Raw genomic sequence first — 24,519 nt, 5'->3', positions numbered from 1 at the left:
AAAATATCTTTGAGATATAAGCCCAGTAGTAACACTGCTGGGTGAAAGGGCATACCCTTTTTTCTTAGAAATACCCTATTTTTTTTTTTTATAGAACATTTTTTTACATTCCATGTAATGGAATATCATTCATACACCATAACTTATTCAGCCTTTCTCTAATTGATAAGCATATACTCAGTTTCCAGTTCCTTGCCACTACACAAAGGGCTTCTACAAACATTTTTCCTTGTATATAATTTAATAATTGTTTACTGAATTGGTTGAATTTAGTTGCCAAGTGATTTTCCTCTTCAAGTTCCTCAAAATTCTTCTATCTCTTTCCTTTTCTTTCCTTGTCTTTGATTCATCTGGCCATGAATCAAATTATCACTGTCAAATTGATACCCTAAAAGCATAGATCTCATCTCAATTTCCTTTTAAAATCTTTAGTGTTCCCTCATACCCTTCTTCTTCCATAAATTAAGCAAATCCCTTTCAGCTGTAAAACTCTTATTGAGTATTGAAGTTTTATAATTTCTTAAACAGTTTAAGTGGTAATGAGAATTGTTAATATTTTTACTTTTATATAGGTCTGATGAGTGGGTATTAAAGGGAATTTCAGGCTATATCTATGGACTTTGGATGAAAAAAACCTTTGGTGTTAATGAGTACCGCCACTGGATCAAAGAGGTAATATTATAATTATTTTTAATATTTATTGGGCATTTAAGTGAGCCTAATATTTGTAAATTATCCTTTTGAACCTTTGAAAAATAGTTGTTTTTCTCTTCGTATCTAAGCAATAAAGTAACTTTTATTTTTGTAACATTAAAACAGTGTTCATATGTTTCTTGATTACTTTACTTTATGATATTAATTTATAGCAACACAAAAAATTGCTAAGCTTTGTCAGACCCCAAGACATTCTGTGGAAGCATCAGGTTATTCTCATTGACATCAGTCTTAAAAGTTAGATCTATTTTAGTTTATCTTAATAGCCAATAATGGGTCTGTCATTCATAATTGTGTCCAGACATTTGGTTGGACAAATATGAATTAATTTCTCTTTGCTGACAGGACTAGCTCTTAGAATATTGAGCTGAATAAAAAGTTAATTTCTATTCTGGGAAGTGATACTTCTTACTGTTCTTAAACTTTCCTTGATTGAATTGCAAATGGTGCTCCTTTATTTCAGTGTTTTAGAATATGCTGAATGAATTAAATCCATGGTGTTTTATATAATGATCTCTGTTGTTTTCCCTCTCAGTCTTCTCATTTTCTTATTGAAAAGCCTCAGATTTTTTATTTGATTTTATTTTTTGGTCATTTATAGCAATTTACACTATCTGATAATTTTTGTGACACTTCTCCGTGAGGTTTCAGATTATAGTATATTTTCTTTAAGATATAACATCTAGGATTAGATCTAGTACATGGACTGGCACCATAATTTAATGTGAAAATAGTATATTTCCATGTTTCATGTCAGCATAAATCATACTCAAGGTCAATTGCCACCGAAACAAATTCTAACATTTAGGATTGCAATCCTATGCTTTTCTTTTTGTCAGCAATTAGAGCATTATGTACTTATGTGTTCAGCATAGTTGTAATGATTGCTTCATTAAGATACTTCTTAAATGTTTCCTGTGTCACTGTGATATAGGACTCAATTATTAAAAAAACATTTTTAAGGTTTATTTTTGCCTTTTGACATTATACTTCAGTCATTTTTCATAGTTATGTATTAAAAAAAAATCTACATATCCTTTACCCTCAAACATTTCCTTGTGACAAAGTAAAAAAATAAGCAAAATTGACACTGACTGTATAGGACAGCACATACCATACTTTATACCCAAGATTGCCTGTTTCTTTTAGAGGAAGAAGGCTTATCAGCTATTCTGCTCTGGAATCAATATTGATCAGTACAGTTAATCAGAGTTAATTTGCTTTTAGTGCTATTTTACATTATTTATTATAATTTACTATTAATTATTATTTACATTATTTTCATCCTTGTACCTTTTGTTCTCTTAGTTCTGCTTAATTTACTCTGTATTATTTAAATCTAACATTTCTTTGAGTTCTTTGTTTCTTATTGTGAATAGTATATTCCATTGTGTTTATATTCTAATTTATTTATCCATTCCCAAATTTTTGGATAACTGTTTTGTTCCCCATTTATTACTACCATAAAAAGTGTTTTTGTGACTGTTGGTGTTTATATAAAACCTTTCTGTTTTTCCTCCTGTAGGTCCTCTGGCCAGTAGTAGCTTAGTGACTTTTCTTGAATAATTCAAATTGTTGTCTAGAATAGCAGTATCAATTCACATATCCACTAACATTATATTAGTATGCCTGAGTAGCCTGTTAATTTGCAAGACTAAATATTTTTTACTTTAATCATCTTTGATACTTTGAAGGGTATGAGGTAAAACCTCAAAATTATTTTAATTTGCATTTTTCATATTATTGATTTGAAATAGTTGTTCATATGGTGAGTTAACAGGAATTTATTAAATGTTTAATGTGTGCCTAGGCATTGGAAAAAAATACACAGCTCTCAAAAAACTCATAGTCTAATAGAAGAGAGAAACATGAAATTAACCCCTTCATCTTCTTTTTGACTATGCTAAAGTTCTTTCTCCAGAAGACATGGCAAAGAAGAAGAAAACATGACTGTTTATTTAAACAGTCATAGAGAGTGGTTAGGGCCAAAAGAAGACTTTGCTCAGGCCACTGTTGATCCTAAAGTTACAAATTGGAGAAAACTCTTTTTCGCCTCTAATGTATTTCTGCTAATTATTTGCTTTTATTTTCTTTGGAGAATAACATTTTTATGAAATGTTTTGAAATTTTTAATTATGATTCCAGGAAATTAAAGATCATTACAAAGCTCTAAAATTTTATATGAAAACATTATTCATCATAATCTATTTTTATTTTACACTGTTTAGGAGTTAGACCAAATAGTGGCATATGAACTGAAAACTGGTGGAGTTTTACTACATCCAATATTTGGTGGAGGAAAAGAGAAGGATAAGTATGTTTTTTGTTTGTTTGTTTGTTTGTTTTTAGCAATAAGAAGTTACAAGTTATGTTTTATTGAATCATTAATATGTTTTGTATGAGTGGTGAGAATTGAATCCTGAGGAAGAGTAGTAACATATATTAATTATCCTCAAATACATTTGAGTAATTCTTTATTATCTGTTATTACTTAACTCATTAGTTCTTTTTTTTTTTTTACTTTTATTAATATGATCATAAAACACTATTTTAAGTGGAAAAAAACAATTTTTTTCTTTTAAAATTTCTTTGAAGAATATAACCTTTATTGATTTACTCCTGTTTCTATCATCTCTTGATTTCAGTGTAAATTTAACTATCGAATCCTAGTTTAAAACTTTTAATTGAGTTATTGAAATAAGTGCTTGTCAAGAATTTTATTATTTAGGTGACTAAATACCTCAGTGGCTCTGGACTGAGTTATTTTAGAATGAGTTTTTAGTGATATTAGAGATACCAACTATGCCAACTTAGAATAATAGAATCATAACAAAATTTATTTTGCTCTCAGGATCAAGATCTCCTATATTATTAACATTATTTTGTTTTTCTGGGTCCTTGCTAGACCCAGATGGTTATTAAGATAACCCTCACTGTAGCAGATAGACAAAATGGACTCCAATAATAATACCATATAGTTGCTAATCAAGTACTACTTTGTTGTCCAAATGAAATTGTATTCTTTTTTAATTTTTATTTTTTATCTTCTTTTTTTAACATAGCCTTTCCTACGTATTTGTTACTTATTTTTGTATTATGTGATTTATAATGTTTTTAAAATGTAAAACTGTTATTTATTTGTAGCCCAGCTTCACATCTACATTTTTCAATAAAGCACCCACATACGCTTTCCTGGGAATATTATACTATGTTCCAATGTAAAGCTCATCTTGTCATGAGGTTGATTGAAAATAGAATAAGTATGGAGTTTATGCTACAAGTAAGTGGATCAATGCATTTACATATTTAATGAATTATGCATATGTAGTGTGTGTGTATGTGTGTGTGTGTGTGTGTGTGTGTGTGTGTGTGTGTATCTATCTAGCTACATTTCTTTTTTATGGAAAAAAGCTTCTTTGCACAGTGAGATAGAAGTCATAATAACTGACCTTACAGACATGTTAGGAAAGTCACTTGGTAAATTTACTTTCCTCATATATAAGATGAAAACAACTATTTTTATCATAGACTCAGAATAAGAAAGGATTTCTAAGTGTAGTTATTAAATCATTATATAGAATTTATTTGTGTGTGTGTGTGTGTGTGTGTGTGTAGATTAGGAATACATCTTATAATAGCCAGGATAAAAGGTATCTGGTATCTGTCTTTTACTTAAAGATCTCCAATGACCCAGAATCTACCATGTTCTTAGGTTTTATAGCTCAAAGGCAAACCTTTTTACAACAACTATCATCTTTACTCACACTAGATATGTTATAAAAATAAAATGGGAATACCTGTCAAAATGCTTTCAGCAGTAAAAATGTTGAAGAGATGCATGATTTCATTTTACAAGTTTTGAGGCATTACATGGAATGTTGATAATGTCAGTAATGAAATAATGTTCTGACACATTTTTAATGCTTTCAAGTAATTGTAGAAAAAAATACATTTTGCGAAGGAAGGGTCAACTTTTGCTAATACCTACTTTATGTTTTAGTCAACATTTTATGTAAATATAAAATTAGAATCACAGAATTTCAGAGCAGGAGAGAATGTTGAGTCAATCATCAAAACACAAACTTTTAAGTAATTTATCTAAGGTCCAGGAGTCTCAGTTTCTTCACGTGTAAAATGACAATTTTACTATTTGTTTATTTCCATACGATTGTTATGTGAGTTAAGCACGTTAAAACGGTAAAGCGTCTTGCATATTTGAGCTTTTAAATCACCATATGATTTTGTTATGTAATTGCATAATCATCTAGAATGACCTCTGCTTTTTTTTCACCTCTTGTCCTTTTTTCCCCTCCTTTCTATGTGCTTTCCTTATGCTTGGCCTTGCTCTTAGGACAAGATGAAATTCAATTCTTTAAATTTAATGTGGCCATGAGTCCTAATTACTATTTTCAACTTTGTCTTAAAGAATGGTCAGGCTATACAAATTTGCACACAATATAAGAAACAAACTTATGATGTTGTTCATTATTAGGATTGGACAAAGCCTTAGTGTTTCTAAGTGTTCATCTGTGAGCTAATATGATATAGAGGAAAAATGAGGTTCAGAGACAGGAAAATATTTGTTTATAGAATTATTATTTTCTCAACTACCCTAATTTTTATGAAATATAAATAATGCTTATGTTTATGAGATTTTTCATACTCATTTTCTTTACTCCCTGAGCATATAATTTTCACCTCTGCTCTGATATTCTATAAAACAGATTTTATCCATTTAGACATTTTATTTACATACACAATTTCCATATGTGTCACATGTTTCATTCATTCATGATGGTGCAAAGTGATTTTTATTGTTTTCATAAGAATTATGTAAGGAAACAGTAAAGCCCTCTTGTGTTACTCTATTGCTTTGTTATCTCCTTTGGGCCTAGATGTTACCCTGGTTCTTATAGGCTATGCCAGTAGAATTCAGGCTGGGGGAGGTCCTGGAAAGGCTTCTTTTGCTGGATCCTAATGGATTGATCCAAAGAACTTTCTCTTTGTTTTGGAGAATGTCATGAACATTTTCACCAAAGGAAGATGAAGTTTTGAGTTAAGAATATGCTTATTAATAATTTTCTAAGTTATAAATGAATTGAGATTTGTATTAGTGGGGAGGATGTACCTATCCCAATGAAGTAGACAGGCCTTTTGAATTATTTAAAATGTTATATGGTAAAGTGGGCATAGGATTAAAAAAGTTCATTTTATGTTATTTGAACCTTCTGATTATAATACTTTCATTTTACAGGTTTTTAACAAACTCCTGAGTTTGGCCAGTACAGCTTCATCTCAGAAGTTCCAGTCACACATGTGGAGTCAAATGTTGGTTTCCACATCTGGGTTTTTAAAATCCATCTCCAACGTCTCTGGGAAAGACATCCAGCCTTTAATAAAGCAATGGGTGTATCATTTTCAATAGTCATGGGTACTTTAAAAATGTGGGGGGAAATCTTTGACACTACTTAAAAAGAAAGTTCTGAAATGAGTAAATACTAGGCAGTATTAGAGATTATCATTAATATTATTAAATTTCTTTCATAGAATAAATTAGCATGTAATGATTTAAATTTTGCACCCAGTATGGGTATATAGTACTTTTTAATCAGTTAAGAAAATTTAAAAGAATTCAAGTAGTGTTGGGAGAAAAGTTCCACTAGAGGGATCTCTAGGACAACTTAGAAAAGTCTATAGTCTAATACATTTTTAGATATTCATTTAGATAGGTAGACTTAGTATAAGTTGGGTGGTATGTTGGAGAACTGTATTTTTTAGTATTGTTATATCACGTCAGTATCATATTAATAGTCTAGTATAATTTTTGTTCTTTCAAAATGTAAATTTCTTTTTTACTCTTTGAGAATCCTTTTTTAACTTGAGGAAGTCTTTTTGAGAAAAATTTAGAACATTTTGCCATCTGATATCAAAGTATGTTATAACAGAAAGATAAGGTGTTTATTTTTGTTTAGTTTATAGCCATTTTCTGTGTTAGTTTTCCTATATAATTTACAGAGACCAGAGTGGGGTGGTAAAATTTTATGGAAGTTTTGCATTCAACAGAAAACGAAATGTTCTTGAATTAGAAATAAAGCAAGACTATACCTCTCCTGGAACCCAGAAATATGTGGTAAGAATTTTTCCCCTAAAGGTCTTTATAGTTCTCTAGACATAAATTATATATTCTCTGGACATAAATTTTATATTCTGTTATGTTTTAATATATGTGTCATTCTGGACAAGTCATTTGAGCTGATAAGTGCCCCAGGCAAATCTCCAATTTTTTTAGTGCAGAACAAAATTATTATACAAAGTTTTCTCAATGGAAGAACTTTACCCTAATGAAGTCAAAGATTGAATCTTTTAAAAAAAAAAAAGTAAAGTCTTAATAAATATCTTTTGAGGCTTGATTTGTTCTTATTTATTTATTTATTTTAGCAGAACTGTCATTGAACAATATATTTTCTTTTAAAGGGCCCTCTTAAAGTGACAGTGCAAGAGCTAGATGGATCATTTAATCATACACTGCAAATTGAAGAAAACAGTCTTAAACATGATATACCCTGCCATTCTAAAAGCAGAAGGTAGGTATTGAACATACATTTCCAGTGTTTATATTTAAATTTCAGAGCTTAAAAAGTTTAAATGCTTTTGCATGGATAGTATTTTTTAATAAAGGAACTGATCCAGTATAAACTATAATATATTCAATATAACATTATTAGATTTCCTTTCTGTGTGCTACTTTCCAAACATGACTATGATTATTAAAAAGTCAATATTTCTATAAAATAAGAAAATGGGGAAAAAGTGCTTTTTGATCACAGAAATTTAATTAATTTCGGACCTAGGACAGACAGATCTTCAAGGAAGTTAGGTGTGATGGAATTCTGTATTTTTATGTAAAATTAGAGTAAGAAGAGAATCACAGTAAGGCTAGAAAAATAGAATAAGACCCAGACTTGTGGACAGTTACATAAAATGTCTCTTTTTACCTATGGATTATAGAAAACTGCAAATCAGGAAGACAATACGTACACAATAATTATAATGAAAAGAATAATGAAATGAAAATAAATGCAATATAATTGTAATAACCAAGTATGGCCTTAGACCCTTGAGAAAATGTACCTTATTTAAAATTACAGAGATGGGGGACTAATCACCATATCAGTTAAGTTGGACAGCATTCTTTCTTGTGTCTTCTTTCTTGTAAGAAGCAAGTAATATATTGCTTGGTTTTTCTGACCTAATTTCTTTTTTCATTTTTATAAATCTTTATTACAAGAGACGACACCCTAAGTTAAGAGAAAATTAACATGATGAAAAAACATAAAACATTAATGAAAACTAATAATTTTTAAAAGCCCCCACAATTTCTTCCAAATGACCCTTCTTCTCTCTGTCCTGCAGCCATTGACTTAATGCCTGAAAACTCTCAAACACATGACTTAGTTTTTACTTAGGATCATAGGGTCATAACTTTAGCCTGGAAGGGACACATCCAAGGTCTCTTGTTCCAGCTGCCTTCATTTTACTGTGGAGGAAACTTAGACCCTAGGAAAGTCAAGAGACTTATCCAAGCTCATGTAAGTAGGATGGTTCTGGGACTGAAAAAAAGTCCGCCCCTTCTCTATATTTCATATGCTTTAACCTTTGATTTCCACTTTTTATATAATACACTTGTTTGCATAATGACATTTTGTTGCACTTTTGTTTCAGTCTTGCTCACTTAGATTGAGAAGTAGGCAAAGGCTATAAAATTGATAATTAAAAGGTTTTTAGCCTTAGCTGGGATCATATTTAATTATCAATAGTTTATTTGGAGGTTTGGATTTCAGGGAAAAGAAAGGAAAATTACACATCTTACTTCTTGTAGTCCTTTTGTCAATTAATATTTTCCTCAATTTTAAAATGAGAAACATGCAGGCCAAATAGAAGAGTAGATGGGAAATTAGAATTATTAATGTCTTCTAACTGAGCTAAGTCTCTGAATTAGAAAAGAAGTTTTTTTTCCAGATTTTTCTGCTTTTGAATTTAGCACTGATTTCTTTCAAACTATTATTTCTAGTCAAATGTTAAAAGGCATTTTAATACCTACCTTCAGGAGATAACTTGTTGGCATTATGCACCATGTGTTAATAAATGTATGATGCTTGCTCTATATAAGCCCTATCTAGTGCTGTTGCATCAACTATGTAAATTAAGTGTTTCAGCAGGTGAAGTTAGCAGTTGTATACATAGATACAAAATGATTGATCAAATAGTTGATCAAAAATAGTTCAGCAGCTTAACCTTTAACTTTTTTCTTTTTCCGATATAGAAATAAAAAGAAAAAAATTCCATTGATGAATGGTGAAGAAGTTGACATGGATCTTTCTGCAATGGAGTAAGTTAATAATTTGAAGCAAAAGCTATATCTGTATCTATCCATATATTCCATATCCATATCCATACTTTTTAATCTATGGACCTAAACATGTAATGATCTCCTGAATTTTAACAGCAACTATTTAGCTTCTCTTTATTGTTTTATTTTATATTGATTTAGGTTCTTTTTTACTTTGTCTAGTTAGTCTTCTTTTTTATATTTTAAAAAGTAGCTTTGGTTGCATATTAAAACTTAAAAGTTAAAAATAATTTTGATGCCAGATATGATTTGTGTGATAGCTAAGCTAGTTATTTAAACAAAATAGAATTTTTCACTTCTTAGCCACTGGTTTATATCTGGAAAGAGGGTAAAAGTTGCCAGCCACATTCAGCTACTTGGTTGTATGAAGAGTGTAGGCTCACTCTTTTTTTGTACATAACACAGAGCTAACTAATAACAATTGATTCCGTCTTTTCAGTTTCAGTATAGAAGTGAAGGCCTGAAGAGGCTTGAAGATGGAAGACTCATATATATATATATATATATATATATGTGATAAAATGGTTTAGTGTGCTTCCAGTTCCATTGATGTGGGATATGCTTAAAGTGTGTATACATGGCAAACTCAGAATTCTGAATTTGTCTAAAATTCTATTGTTAAAAGGGAATTCTAGTTTGTTATATATTATTTTGATTTTCTAACTTTATCAGATTTTTAAATGTTTTTATTTTGATCTTTTTGTTAGTGCTGATTCTCCTTTGCTGTGGATAAGAATAGACCCAGATATGTCAGTTTTGAGAAAGGTTGAATTTGAGCAGTCTGATTTCATGTGGCAATATCAGCTTCGCTATGAAAGAGATGTAGTTGCACAGGAGGAATCCATTTTAGCTTTGGAAAAATTTCCCACTCCAGCATCAAGACTTGCACTGACAGATATACTAGAACAAGAACAATGTTTCTACCGAGTGAGAATGCTGGCTTGCTTTTGTCTTGCAAAGGTAAGATTTTTATAACATAGAAATAAAATAAGAATTTTGACTTATTTTCAGCTTTTTTGCTGTAATTTTAAAATTTTCTTGATACACTTTTTTTTTGCCAAATGCTTTTAATATAATTGATTTGAAAATAGTATCATGATTTTAGTTTGGAAAAAAAGAATACCAGAGAAAACTTTTTAAGTTGTCAAAATTGAAATGTGAAACTTTGAAACAAGAAGAGATTTTTCCATATATTATTTGTTTTATAGACCTAAAACATTTTTTTCTTTTTAACATAGAGAGATAAATGTATCCTGGGTGGAGATTTCCTTGGCTTTTTCAGACTCATATTTTCCCATTAAAGAGTTAAAATCTATCATCATTCATATTTAAAATACTATGATAACTATAATTTCTTTTGGGTACACTAATAAATTCTAATGTGCTCAAAAGGTGTTAGAACTAAGAAATATTGCATAATAAAGAATAAGCATTTTTGTTTAGATGTATAACAATTGAAAGAAAAAATTTAAAAACTATGGACAAATATTTTTTAAAACACTTTTTGCAGTTATATTTTTCTAATAGAAGGAATGTGTTACTTTGTTTAAAACATTGCACAAAGACCCAAGCACCGTTTTTTTTGGTCTCTTATTGCATTAGAGTTGTGTACATTGTTTTATTCTTTTTCTACATAGTTAATGAGAAATGCATCAACTTAAGTAATTATTTATTCAGTATCTACAACATATAATTTATTGTGCTTGGCACAGGCACAGATACAATGATTAAATAAGATGTAGCCCTTGCCTTTAATAGTCTCTGATCTAACAGGTTTATCTCTTGTCCTGGCCCTCCTCTTGACTCTAGACTTGCATTTACAAATACCTATTGGATACATTGTGCTATCTTACTGTTTCTCAGATACATTATGTTCTAAATTGAATTTCTTGTTTTCTACACACAATTTGTTATTCTTTCTTACTTTGTTATTTTAGCTAATGTCACTATCATTTTCCTATGCCAAGAACCTGTTAGTTATCTTTGACCCCATTCCCCTCATATCTGATTAGTTAATTCTTTGTACAAAGTATCTTTTGAATTTTTGCCATTTTTTCATTTCTAGGAAGACTACCCTGGTATTGGCCCTTATACTTCTTCACCTGAATTATTGTGGTAGTTTTCTAATCCTTTCTAATTCTTCACAGTCATCACTGGCAGGTTAATCTTGATTAATTCCTGTCTTCATAACACTCCCAATGCCCTCAAAACCTTAACTGTCCACCTGAATAAAGTATAGATTTTTTTAGCTTAACATTTAAGATTCTCTGCAATATCACTGCCTTTCTAACTTTTTGTTACTACAGGTATACATCATTCAGCTGCTTTTTGTCACTATCACTTCCTTTACTCATCTCTCACAAAGAGGTAGCTCTCATTCTTGCCAAGGCACACTGCTCTATATATACAAGGAATGTTGTTAGTAAATTTAGAACATAAGAATTATAGATATTTGCACTAGTAATTTGGTTTGGTAGAATACATAGTTTTGTTTGAAACAGAAAAGTACTGTAGTTAATAACAAAAATTGATAAATTGAAGTAATTATTAAATATTAAAATGTCTCCAACAGTTTTATTTGGCATAATGTTACAAACTGATATTTAAAAATCGATGTGTTGATAACATTTTCACTTTGAAAAAGACAGTCTTTAACTTAGCTCCAAATATATTTGCAAACATGCTAACAGTACGCTTTTGTTCCTTTCTAATTATGCAGATTGCAAATTCCATGGTGAGTACATGGACAGGACCTCCTGCCATGAAGTCACTCTTCACAAGAATGTTTTGTTGTAAGACTTGTCCAAACATTGTGAAAACAAACAACTTCATGAGTTTTCAAAGCTACTTTTTACAAAAGGTATTTTCCAATTTACTTTTGAAAAATGTTTCAAACTGATATCTTTATAACTCATTTTAGATTATAGGCTATTCTAATGACATATTTAATATTCCATGATCTTTACCTTTATTCCATTTCTTCTAAATATATCTCCTAATGACTACTATCTTTGACTAATATTTAATCTTCTACAGAGATGATTTTTTGGTTTCAACTCAGTTCAGCAAATAACATGAAATAGAAACCAGCAAATCAAAGATTTGTTCATCTAACTTTCTACAGTTTTCTTTTCTCACATATTAGTATACTTCAGGTTAGGTTCTGGGAAGTCTTAGAATTTTTTGACCTAGAGTTTTGTGTCAACATTGGAACAAGCAAGCAGTTTTGTTTTGTTTGACTGTGTGATGAATTAAGTAATGAAATATGTTTCTTTTTTTTTTTCTTATAGACTATGCCAGTTGCTATGGCTCTGTTGAGAGATGTCCATAATCTATGTCCCAAAGAAGTCCTAACATTTATTTTAGATCTAATCAAATATAATGATAATAGGAAAAATAAGGTAAAATATTACTCATAAATATTCCCTGTGATATATTACTTTTAAGTAGTTTTAACTGACTTGACTTAAAAAATTTTTTTTTCTAAGCATACAGTTTATGATACAACTATATATAAACAAATTTGTGTAAATAGTTTGAGTATAAGTAATTGATAAAGTCTAGTTTAATTTTTTAAAGTTAAAATGTAGAGTTCAAATTTTCTTTTGTATCAGTATATTTCTTTTGATTTATTTCTTCTAGTTTTCATCCAGATTTTGAATGCAAGTTGCCTTGATTCCTCATCTTTAAAAAGGACAATTGTTTTTAAGAATCTTGGTATTATGGGGTTTTTTAAAACTTTGTTTAAAAATTAAAGTCTCACAAACCAGTGAAAAAGAGTATTAGGATGTTCTGTTAATTATCTGAGCATACTCTTTTGATAAAGCTTCAAAACTAGGATGCCCTCACTATTGAGTTTATTACTTCAGTAAAGTCATTAACTATAAGGTTCAGTTCTTTGCACAGTTTGGTTGAAAAATCTGTTTTGGGAAAACACAGTGAGAAATTTCACAGAGCTTCTTTGGATCTTACAGAAATATGCCTGAGTTTTTAAAAAAAAGTATAATTTGTGGTAAGGAGAGGGTTCATTAAGAAAAGCATTTCTTCTAAAATTAGGTCGGTGATAGTCCTACTGTCCTCTGCTCTGATCAACAACCTACAGTTGTAATATTATGTAATTAGTCTCTTTTAGGGAAGGACATTGGGAAGAAATAAGATCTTCATGAGCCTGAAGTATGCAGAGGTCAAACAGGATCTAGATGGGTCTTGAGTGTTGATACATGGTTACCAGTTGAAGGGACTGAGCAAGTTTCACCTGAAGAAGAGTAGATAATTAGAGAATCATAATAGTTGTCTTCAAATATGTGAAAAGTCTAGCCTGTGGAAGAAGGATTAGATTTGTTCTATGTAATTTTGCAAGGCTGAACCCGGGACCTGTGAGTAGAACTTGCCAAGGGCAAGCTTAGCCTTACCATCAGGAAATAATTCCTAACAAATAAGGTGATTCAAAAGTAGAATGTCTTACCTCCCCTTTAAAAAAAAAATTTTTTTTTCACCAGAAATGTAGTTTTACTGATTTTTTTTTTTTATTTAGAGGCAGCTAAGTAGGACAGTGGATAAAAGTGCTGGTTCTGGAGTTAGGAAGACTTGAGTTCAGATGCAGATATCTTCTTTGGGACCTTCAGCAAGTCAGTTAACTATTGTTGACTTAATTTCTTTATCTATAAAGTGGAAATAACAAGTATACCTATCTCTCAGGGTTGCTGTGGGGAACTAATGAGATCATAACTGAAAAGTTAAGTATAGTTACTAGTTTGTGGTTACTTGTATAATATTAGTACTGGAAAAGCTCAAGAGCATTGTCCATTGTTCAGATTCTGGGCAAATATGCCATCATGAAATTGTTGTGCCATACTGACGAACTTCTCTGGGCAACCAATTTCAATGTAATTTTCTATAAGCCCTCATGATTGACAGGGTTAAAGGCCTTGACTTTAGAATCAGTTATATGACATGGGAGACACTGGCACAGGACTGCTCAGCATGATGTGCCCTTATTAGAGTAGGTGTTGTGCTGTATGAGCAAAGCAGAATTAGTTCAGAAGAAATGTGAGATGTGTAAAATTAGAGAATCCATCCCAAATGTTCACATGGATTATTTGTGTGCAACTTGTGCAGAGCATTATGAGCTCATACTGTCTAATCAGCCAGTCAAATATACTGTAACTTGATTCTAACATAGTCATGGCATTTTGGCCATCTTCAAGAATTAAGGACAATAGCCAACCAACCAGTGTTCGTACTATTTAAATGATTATTTTGACCTTTTTTTCTTTCTTCTTTACCCTCATGGTCTTTTTTTTTTTTTTTTTTTTTTTTTTTTTTTTTTTTTTTTTTTTTTTTTTTTTTTTTTTTTTTTTTTTTTTTTTGCTTAGTTTTCAGATAATTATTATCGTGCAGAAATGATTGATGCACTTGCCAACTCAGTAACACCTGCAGTCAGCGTAAATAATGAAGTTCGAACATTAGATAACCTAAATCCAGATGTTCGACTTATTCTTGAAGAAATCACTAGATTCCTAAATATGGAAAAGCTTCTGCCCAGTTACAGACACACCATAACAGTCAGGTACTATTAAATTCTTATTATGCTAGAAACATTGTTTTATGCCATTGGAAATGTCACTTATTTTTTTTCTTGATATATTTTATTTCTCAAGAAAAAATATTCAATGCAGCATAGAAAAGTAAGCTTTTAGAAAAGTTATCTAGAGACAGTAGTTTAACTGAAGCTTTACATAAGAAAGTATATTGTGAGTGAATTCTAGCATAAAATTAAAGCACATGTTTTAACATATTTGTCATAAAATAGCGTATGATCCAAATGAATATATTACAAGATTAAGATTTTTGAGATGTTATACTATTAAACTATTTTATAGTATACTTATACTATTTTATAATGCATGAAATTATAGTTTTGCCTGTATGTTTTTAATTCTAAAGAAAATTTTAACTATAAATATTATTGGAACAAAATATGAAGTTAAATCAAATTTTATATTGAAGAAATTTTGTTTTGCAAAATTGCTATCTTGTCAATTAAACTATATTATTTTAAATATAAATTTAAATCATATCAATTTTGAAATGTGATTTGCAGTCATGTTATAGAATTTCATTGCTTTAAAAGGTAGCAACTTCTAGACAACTTTTGCATTTGTTAAGGATAATTAAAGCATATTTTTAAACAAATGACTCTTAATTGGAATAATTTTTACCCAGTTTAAGGTTCTTTGAAGATTACTAATGTTTTTCCTTCTAGCTGTCTGAGAGCCATTCGGGTACTGCAAAAGAATGGGCATGTGCCAAGTGATCCTGCTCTCTTTAAGTCTTATGCTGAGTATGGTCACTTTGTAGACATTCGGATAGCAGCTTTGGAAGCAGTTGTTGATTACACCAAAGGTAATTTTTTTGTTTTTGTCTTTTTACTTTATGTTCACTATATTCAAGAAAGAAGATAGCATCCAGCTTTATATAATTGGATCTTTTTTCATTGGCTACAAGATTGTTATTTAATAATTTTTTAATATAAAGATACTATTTTAGAAAGTTGGTGAAATTCTTTATGGAAACTTTTATTAAGATTAAATTTTTATTCTAATATTGAATCTTTATAATCATTACCAAAAAAGAATTAAAAATTATAGATAGTTTTGAGCTGTTGATCCCATTAGTTTGATTCTTAATTATATTCTTTCAAAAGTTTCATAGTATGAAAGAGTATACATATTCCCAATTTCTTCATTGTATTTGTGTATTATTAGTCTTTTTTTCTCCAAGTAAAAAAAAGTTTACTAAAAAAAGTTTTTTCTTTGCTTAACTATCAAACTTCTTATGACATTTTCTGAGGCACTAGAAACAAAATAAATCTAATTCATTTTAAGAATGTTTAATTCATCTAAAGGAAGTCCAAACTAGAAGCCATGAAAATGGGTGTTATTGGCTTTTAAATGATGAGTTTGCTGAGTAAACTATTTTCATCATCATCATCACTATTATCATGAGAATAAAAATCAAGCTTGGAAGTAGAGAGTAGGTAAATATGTCATTGTATCTTATTAATTTTTGCCAAGAATCATTGAAATCTCTTTAATATTATTCTTAGATTCTGATATCTTGGAAGACAAAAATGACCTATGCAATTCTGAACATAAAAAATTTGAGAACTTGAACTTTTGTAATTTGAGGTATCTGTTTTGCCAAACAAACCTTCCTGTTACCTATTACATTTGCCAGAAGTCTGGGCAACTGGAAGCACTTGTTCAAACTCATAAAAGATGCACTGTGTTCAAAGACCAGACTTGTCTTTGGTTCCCAAAGTGATATCTAGTTACTATGTAAAATTTTAAGAATAAGCTAAATTCATTAGCATCAAAGACATTTAAGTTTGGTTGGAACAAATGACACTGCAGGGCAGATGTCCAAAGAATCCTAATATATAATATTTCAAAGAAAAGCAGCATTAAGAAGTGAAACAGACTTTTGTTTTTAATGAAGCAGTAGTATTCCTCTTTATTAGATACCTGATACTATTTATAAAGATAGCTCATTAATTGGAAGTTCTATTTCATAAATAGTGATCATTTTGTTAAAATCTATGTGAATCATAGTACTAAGAAAATTGGAAAAGAAAAGACATTTCAAAATATAGTAAAGGACTTTTAAAAATTCCATTTATCATAACTTCTCATTTTAAATACTTTTTTCATAAAATAATATCTATTTCACTACTTAGTTGGCTACACTCTTCAGGTGAACTCTGAGGTGCTTAAATGCACCTTGCATTCCAATTGAGAATTAAAATATAAGTTTGATAGCAATTTTAAAATAAACTATTTTGGTGTCCCTACACCGAATTCCTTTAACTACAATATAGTTCTCTATATCCTGAGATATATTTTGTCTCTACATATCCTGTTTTGGTCTGCTTTTATTTGAAAAAAATCAGAAGTGGATTATAATTTTTAAAAGAACAGTAATGAGACAGGAATCTTTAAAAGATAGCTATAAATTCATTAAATCAAATTAATATGGTTAAATTGGTTGATTTAAATCATTACTATCCTTCATTCAGATACTGAGAGTTTAAAAAAAAAATTCAAAGTAGGTTTCATCCTTAAAGTGACAGGATTCAAAAGTTATCAATTAAGGCAAAACTTCAAGTCAGTACTGACATGCACACATCATCTATTTTATTTATTTCATTTTGGGTTTTCCATGATCTGGGCTAAAGAATGCTTTCCAGTCATTTCTAGTTCCTGTTAGTTTCTTTACTGCTTATTTCATGCCAACGACGTTCCAAATGCAATAGTAATGTATTTTATTCTTGATATATTCTTGAAGAGCAAAAATTTTTCATCAAAATGGGAAATATCAAATCATTTTCTTCTCAACTTTTGGTGTAATTCCAGGGAGGTATGACATCTACATAATAAACTTATAATTAATTATGATAATCATAATAACTAGCATTTATATAATGCTTACTATATGTTAGGCCCATTCTAAGCACTTTACAATTATCCTATTGGATTCTTACAACAATCCTGGTAGGTAGATCCTTTTGTTATCTCTACTTTATAGCTGAAGAAACTGAAACAAGTTGTGACTTGTCCAAATCCAGCAAGTGTCAGAAGCCAGATTTAAACTGAGGTCTTCCTAACTCCAGGTTCAGTACTCTGCCCACTGTGTCACCTAAAAATTGAATGTACAAAAGCAAAGGACTTGTGTAGAAGTTTGAAGATGAAACTATTCTAACTCTGAATATTTGGTAAGGTTTCATGAGCAAACTCTGAATTGGGCCATTAAAGGAATTTAAGGATTTTCAACCAAACCAGATCCCAATAGATGAGATCCATCCCATTCTTAGAGAACAGTACAAATAAAAGCATGAAAATGAAGAGAGGATGAACCCATATGATGGTGACTAATTATATAACATGTATGATCTATTCAAGTTAGGGAAGCTTGTTATGAGCCAGAACTTGAAACAAGGTGATAACTCAATGGAATTGATAGAAACAATGCTTAAGTTAACACCTTTGAGAGTTAACACATTAGTTCACATGTTTAGGAGATTTCAGGGTTCAGTATGAGATATCCAAATTCACACCTCCCATAATCCCACTCTCAGAGGAGGAGTCAATCTTTGAGTTTATACCTCTGAAAAGAGCATAAAAAGAGCTTCAGTCAGTCAGTCAGTTCGGAAGATTGCCAGGAGTTGGAGTTGAGCTAGAGGATAAGGCTGGCAGAGCTAGAAGCAAAGGACTAGCAACAAAAGTTCTTGGAACCAAGGAAGGAGATAGGCCACTAAGAAAACTAATCGGGCTATTTTGGAAGAGACAATAAAAGATTGGATTTTAACTCCTGGTTGCATTTGAGGTGATTATTACTTGGAATTGAAACTAAGGCTGCCTCCAAAAAACCTCCCCAAGAAACCTGTTCCCAGAGAGAACAATCATATATTATAAAAAAGAAGAGAACACCACAGGAGCTGTTGCAATAAGCCTGGAAAACTAGATTGGAAACAGATTATGGAAATTTCTAGTATCAGAATAAGTTTATTTTATTCTTAGTAGGCAGTGAAATCTGTATTAGGCTTACATTTATCAATAGAAGATTATTAATATTTATAGCTAATTGACCCAGTAGAGAGATGTCTTTGAAGTTTAGTTGTAGGATTTATTTACAATTGTTTCCTGAAAATATAATGTGCTAGACATTTCAACTGGAACTATTTGAATTAATTAAAAACTGAACTAAAATAATTGGAGAGGATTATGCAGAAGAAGAAAATAGAATTAGTGTCTTAGGCAGAAAATGTAACAGTATTTGATCTGTTGATTGAAAAGGTTATAAAAGATAAGTATCAACTAACAAGAGCTGTATAGACCTCCAAATACTGTTTTGAAGAAAAAATAGATATTTGGAATTCAACTTCAGTCTTTATAATCTCCTTGCCCAAATGTTCCTACTCTGAAAAGTCTTATAGTAAAGTAAAAGTTATTGCTTTTCTTTTATTTGCTTTTTAAAAACATGAATTTAAGTTTACATTCATTTTTTAAAAAATCTGAGTTTCAATTTCATCTGTCACACCTTTCTACATCCATTGAGAAGGCAGTAATGTAATAAATGTTATAAGTATTTAAATAGTTAATGTTGCCTTAAAGAGAGATAGAATAATTGGAAACTTTGCAAAAAGTTAAACTGAGATGGAATTGTTACCTGTATGTGATTTAATGAATAAAAATTATTAATTTATTACTTGGACATTAGCCCTTGAACCAGCAAAATCCAAAGAGGAATAAATGCCAGATCTCAAAATATAAGGTCATAAATTGATAGCTATAAGGGAATAGAGAAGGCATTTACAACTCCTTCACTTAACAAATGAGGGAATAAAGACCAAAGTGGCTTACATGCCTGAGGCCATACAGGTGTTACAAGGCAGATCCAGGCTTTGAACTTAATTCTTCTTACTCCAAATCCAATGTTTTTTTCCATTGGATCATTTCCTCACCAAGGAGGAAATACATTTCTGAAAAGAAAAAAAAAATTACTTTCACAGAGTGACAAAGTAGAAGTTATAATTGAAATGCTAAACAGAAACATAAAGTGAATAATTACAGTAATGTGAACTAGGTTTGCTCAGCATGACCTAGTAACTGCCTATTAAGTAAAAGAATTAAATAATTTCTAAGGTTAGAAAAGAAAAGGAACCCAGTTGAAAAGAAAAAATAAAGGTTACCATAATCCTTATGATTTGAGGAACAGAATTTATGAGTGTTTGAGATATAGTTAAGGCACAGACTCCCCTCTTTTAAACTGAGAGAGGCTCCAGAGTACACCAAGAATCTGTGATCAATTTTTTGGATTGAGGTAAAGATTTCATAGTTATAAAATTTGCAGATGATGCAAAGGTAAGGAAATTGTTAGTATATCAAAGACAGAGTTAGGATCCCAAAAGATACTGATAGCATGCATTGTGCTAGACTGTACATACCATGGCAAGCCTGTTGTATTTCTTCCTTATTTGATGGAAGTAGTGAGTCAGTTTAACATCTCATTTTAGAAAATTAACTTGGAGATTGGTCAGAGTTGAACATTATGTATGGTGAATTCATGGCATGTTCAATTAAGTAAACAAGCATTTATTGAACACCTGTTATGTACTCTGCTAGCTGTTGGAGATTACAAAACAAAAATGATACTCTACTATGCCACATTGCCTCTAACTTTAGAAGAACATTTTAGTCTGCTTTAAAAAAAAAATAGTAATAGCATATTATAGACTATTTGTGAAATAGCAAACTGAATTTTCTTTATCAAATCAACTTCTTGCCCTCAGAGCTTGTAGTTTCCTGGGTGATTGAAGGTATTGGAGAGATTTAGCCTAAAAAAGAGGGGTCATCATGTATTTAAAGGGTTTTTATATGGAAAAGACCAGAATAGTGGAGGTTTTTTGACTTCAAAGGGCAGAAGTGGGAACAATGGCTGGAAATTTGTGAGTTAGATTTGATTTCAGGGGGAAATTTTTTTAATAGTGAAAACTCTCTAAAATTTAATTAGGCAGCTAATTAATTAGTGATAGTCTTTTCATCATGGAGAGTCTTTAGGTAGGCTTTTTTTTTTTTATTTTTTTTTTTTATGAAATTATTTCCAAACTGGTAGATTGTGTGGTTCTGTGAAAAATAACCTACAAAATCTTGATAGACTTGTTGAAAGTAATCATGAAATATAAAAGGCTTATTACATTTTCAATTCTGAAGGATTAGTGGAGATTTTCCACTTAATTTCCTAAATTTACATTTTATCATTAGCAAATACTTATCAAGTGCCTTTTTTTTTTCTAAATACAAAATGAAGAAGGTACCAAAAGGAACCTCATTCACTTTGAATGTGTTTAACAGTTATTCCTGTGCAAGCTTACTTAATCTTCTTAACAGAGCCTCTAACAAAAAAAAAAATATTAGTGAGAAACAGAAAAGTACAGAAGATAAATATAATTCAGGCTACATTTGGAAAGGGTGAAAATAAAAGTACAAAGTTTTATGTTAGTTCAGGGGAAGGAGAGTTTAATTCTCCAATTAAGAAAGGAGATAATTCAAAGATAGGCCTTGGCAGGAATTTGTTCATTAAATCATTACCTGATACTAATTATTGCCATTTTTTTTGTTTGTTTGTTTACAGTGGATAGAAGTTATGAAGAATTACAGTGGTTGCTTAACATGATTCAAAATGATCCTGTACCATATGTAAGGTTAGTTTATATTTGTTACTTGTAATATTTTGTATTTATAACATTTTAAATGAATTAGAGTCATTTTAGACAATTTTAAAATAAGCTATTTTACAATTTGAAAATTAAGGAATTGTTGTATGATTATGTACTTAAGTGTCCACTTTTACTCTTTGTATTTAAGCAAATAATTTTTTAAAAAGCCATTTGGCAATTTATTGGAAGCTAATACTATAAAGTAGTTCATTACTTTATAAGTTAAAATATAACTTCTTTTGCAAAGAAGTTGATTTGATAAAAAAAAATTCAGTTTGCTATATCACAAATAGTGTATAATATGCTATTATTATTATTATTTTTAAAGCAGACTAAAATGTTCTTCTAAAGTTAGAGGCAATGTTGCATAGTAGAGTACCAACCTTGGAGTTCAGGAAATATTACCTCTAACATTCACTAGCTATATGACTAAGGAGACTAATTGAGCTCTCAGTGCCCCCAGATGAAGACTTTGTGTTAGGGCCAGACTGTGAATTTCTGAAAAGCCTGCCAGGCGTGGCCTTTGTATGGTCTTGGTCTGTCCTATCTTCTACCACTATCTTTTACATACTTTCAGGACTTCATATGATTTCTGATAATAGCTTGTTCTGACTACTCCTCAGGTTAGGTTTTAGACAACATAACTGCAGATTTGCCCTGGGTGAAGCCTCAATAGACACTTGCTGGCAGCAGCATTTGTTAGCTATCTGGAAGATTCTGTAGGTTCAGATTCACAGTGCAGTCTATAATCTCTGTTTTTCACTTGTGGGCTGAATGTCAGTTGTTAATCTTTCTGGATGAGTGAGGAAATGCAGAGACCTCTTTGCCCATAGGCTGAGTCTGATACACTCTCTCTGGAACAGAGAGATAGTGCTAAAGTCCTATTTTGCACTGAATCTAAGATACCTTCTTTGGGGTTTGTGCTTTAAGTTTGTGTACTCACAAGGCTGAGTCTGAATTGCCAATTCCTTCTCTGGTCTACTCCCATGTCTGGCTCCACAATCCTGGCTCACATCTTCCACAGTTTCTGCCCTGTTACTTATCTGTTACTGGGTGAAGATGTAGCTGTTTTAATTGCGAGCCTTAACTTATTTTTATTCCTTAAATTCATTTAGTATTGATTTTGATCTTAATCCTAATTATTTAGTGGTCTTGCAGGACAGATGATTCAGAATTGACTGTCATGTCATCAGACATTTACTGTTAGATTGTAATTAATCTGTTTTTTGTAATGTTTTTTTGGTGATTGTCATGTCCAATTTCTCTTAATTTTATTTTTGAAGAAAAAAATGTAGGTATGAAGCTTCTGCATTGTTTTTAAGCCTTTGACTTTTCTGGTTTCTCAATCCTCTGCAAAGTTTTCTAAAAAAAACTTTCCAAGGCTCCCCATATTCATTTTCATTGTAGTCTCCAGATATTAATGTTTGTATCAAATTGGTTTGGAGGTTTTTTAGCGATTTTTTTGTCATGTTTCTTTACTTCTTGTTCTATGATTCTTCATTCTGTGACACATTCAGTCCAGAAGTTATTTTTTTCATGTCGATTATTTTTCAAATGGTTATAATGAAATTGCATGACCAATGAGTTGATAAAGTGATCCCATGAAATGATATTTCAACCAGCTCCTTTATTTGCTTTTATAAGGAGAGTCTTTGAGTCTCTAAGGATCATTCATTTATTTATAAGTTCCTTTTGTTTTCTGGTTTCATTTATACCAAAAATATCAATGTTTGATATGAATCTTTCACTCTAGTAGTATGTTAATTTGTTTATTGGACAATTTAGAATATAAATAGTTAACAATTTTCATGGATGGTCTAAGAACTATTATTCTTAGCACACTTTACCCTCTTTTTCTGTCACTACCACAGTCTCTGAAGAAGTACTAAAAGTGTATAGGACTTAAAACTTTTGTATTTTTCTTTGTTTCATGGATTGCCATGCCTATAGAATTTATCAACTAGTATTCAGCCTTTTGGTAATGAATCTTTCCACACTTAGCTTATTGGAAAAAGTCATCCAGAGCATATGAGAAACTTTCCAACATTGTGAAATCTGTTAGATCTTATAATTACAATGTGATACCCTACTTTGGGAACTTCAGTTCATTTACATGGCACAGTTGAAATAAGATTTTTGTGGAAGTCTAGAAAGAGTTGATTGTCTTCTTTCAAGAATATTTTGTTTTCATTTTATCTTCAGGCATAAAATTTTAAATATGCTCACCAGGAATCCACCATTCACCAAGAACATGGATTCTCCCTTATGCAATGAAGCACTGGTAGACCAACTTTGGAAACTTATGAATTCAGGTGAGAGCAAATAGCTCTTGTTTTTAACACTATTATTTTATGTCTGCTTTTTGGGACTGTTTAGAACTTATAGGTGGTATCCATAGATTTTTTAAGAGCTGAAGAAATTTAGGATTTACTTTTTTTTCTTCCAAAATATTCTTAACATCCTTGGTCAGTATGTTTATTGAAAAGATCTAATGAATTGGAAATAGACAAGTCTGAATTTTTCTTCTAGCTCTTTTTGCAAGTCAGTGAACATCTTTAATTTCCTCATCTGCAAAGTGGATTTAATAGTACTTAACTACTTTTCACAAAATTGAAAATAAAGTAATGTGTATGAAAGAGTTGGGAAGGGGAAATTTTATACAAATGCAACATATTACTGATTGTTAAAGTTTTGGATTACATATTTGGAATTATATGTTGATTCAAATGATTGATTAGACTAGATTATTAGGTATGTGTGGTCTGGTGGGAAAAAACCTACATTAGGAGACCAACTCATTTATTAGATCTTTGGTAGGACATTGAAGCTTTCTCTTGTGGAGCTTATGTGTGGAAGTACTTTTATATCTATAAAATTTCTGTATTATATTGTTAATATTATAACAAGAACACAGTATATTATGATGAATAAGGTACACTTGGTAGAGAAATCATGGTCAGTGCTATATGAAGGGTACTGAACTTGGAAGTCACAAGACCCAAGTTCAAATTTTGGTAGCCATCTAGTATTAGTGTGACATTGGGCAGGTCATTTTACCTCTTTAGGCTCCACTTTCCATATCTGGAAAATGAAGGGTTGGATTAAATAAAACTCTGAG

At 30.6% G+C, this 24,519-nt stretch overlaps 1 protein-coding gene across 4 annotated transcripts in view; it reads left to right on the top strand.

Moving 5' to 3' along the window:
- The window catches only part of TAF2 (TATA-box binding protein associated factor 2), an 80,415-nt gene that overhangs the window by 23,750 nt on the left and 32,146 nt on the right, over positions 1-24,519 (top strand). For all 4 annotated transcript variants that reach the window (XM_031947143.1, XM_031947141.1, XM_031947142.1 and 1 more), the window contains exons 9-22: positions 573-672; positions 2,943-3,028; positions 3,859-3,994; positions 5,969-6,123; positions 6,730-6,844; positions 7,189-7,298; positions 9,038-9,103; positions 9,832-10,084; positions 11,844-11,984; positions 12,415-12,525; positions 14,500-14,693; positions 15,390-15,529; positions 21,317-21,386; positions 23,604-23,713. In XM_031947143.1, coding sequence (XP_031803003.1) covers positions 573-672; positions 2,943-3,028; positions 3,859-3,994; positions 5,969-6,123; positions 6,730-6,844; positions 7,189-7,298; positions 9,038-9,103; positions 9,832-10,084; positions 11,844-11,984; positions 12,415-12,525; positions 14,500-14,693; positions 15,390-15,529; positions 21,317-21,386; positions 23,604-23,713 — 1,787 coding nt within the window. The remainder of the gene's footprint in view (positions 1-572; positions 673-2,942; positions 3,029-3,858; positions 3,995-5,968; positions 6,124-6,729; positions 6,845-7,188; positions 7,299-9,037; positions 9,104-9,831; positions 10,085-11,843; positions 11,985-12,414; positions 12,526-14,499; positions 14,694-15,389; positions 15,530-21,316; positions 21,387-23,603; positions 23,714-24,519) is intronic.

This window comes from Sarcophilus harrisii, chromosome 1 (genome assembly GCF_902635505.1).
Source record: "Sarcophilus harrisii chromosome 1, mSarHar1.11, whole genome shotgun sequence".
In the NCBI taxonomy this organism is placed as follows: Eukaryota; Metazoa; Chordata; class Mammalia; order Dasyuromorphia; family Dasyuridae; genus Sarcophilus; species Sarcophilus harrisii.
This window is presented reverse-complemented; position numbering and strand designations above follow the sequence as displayed.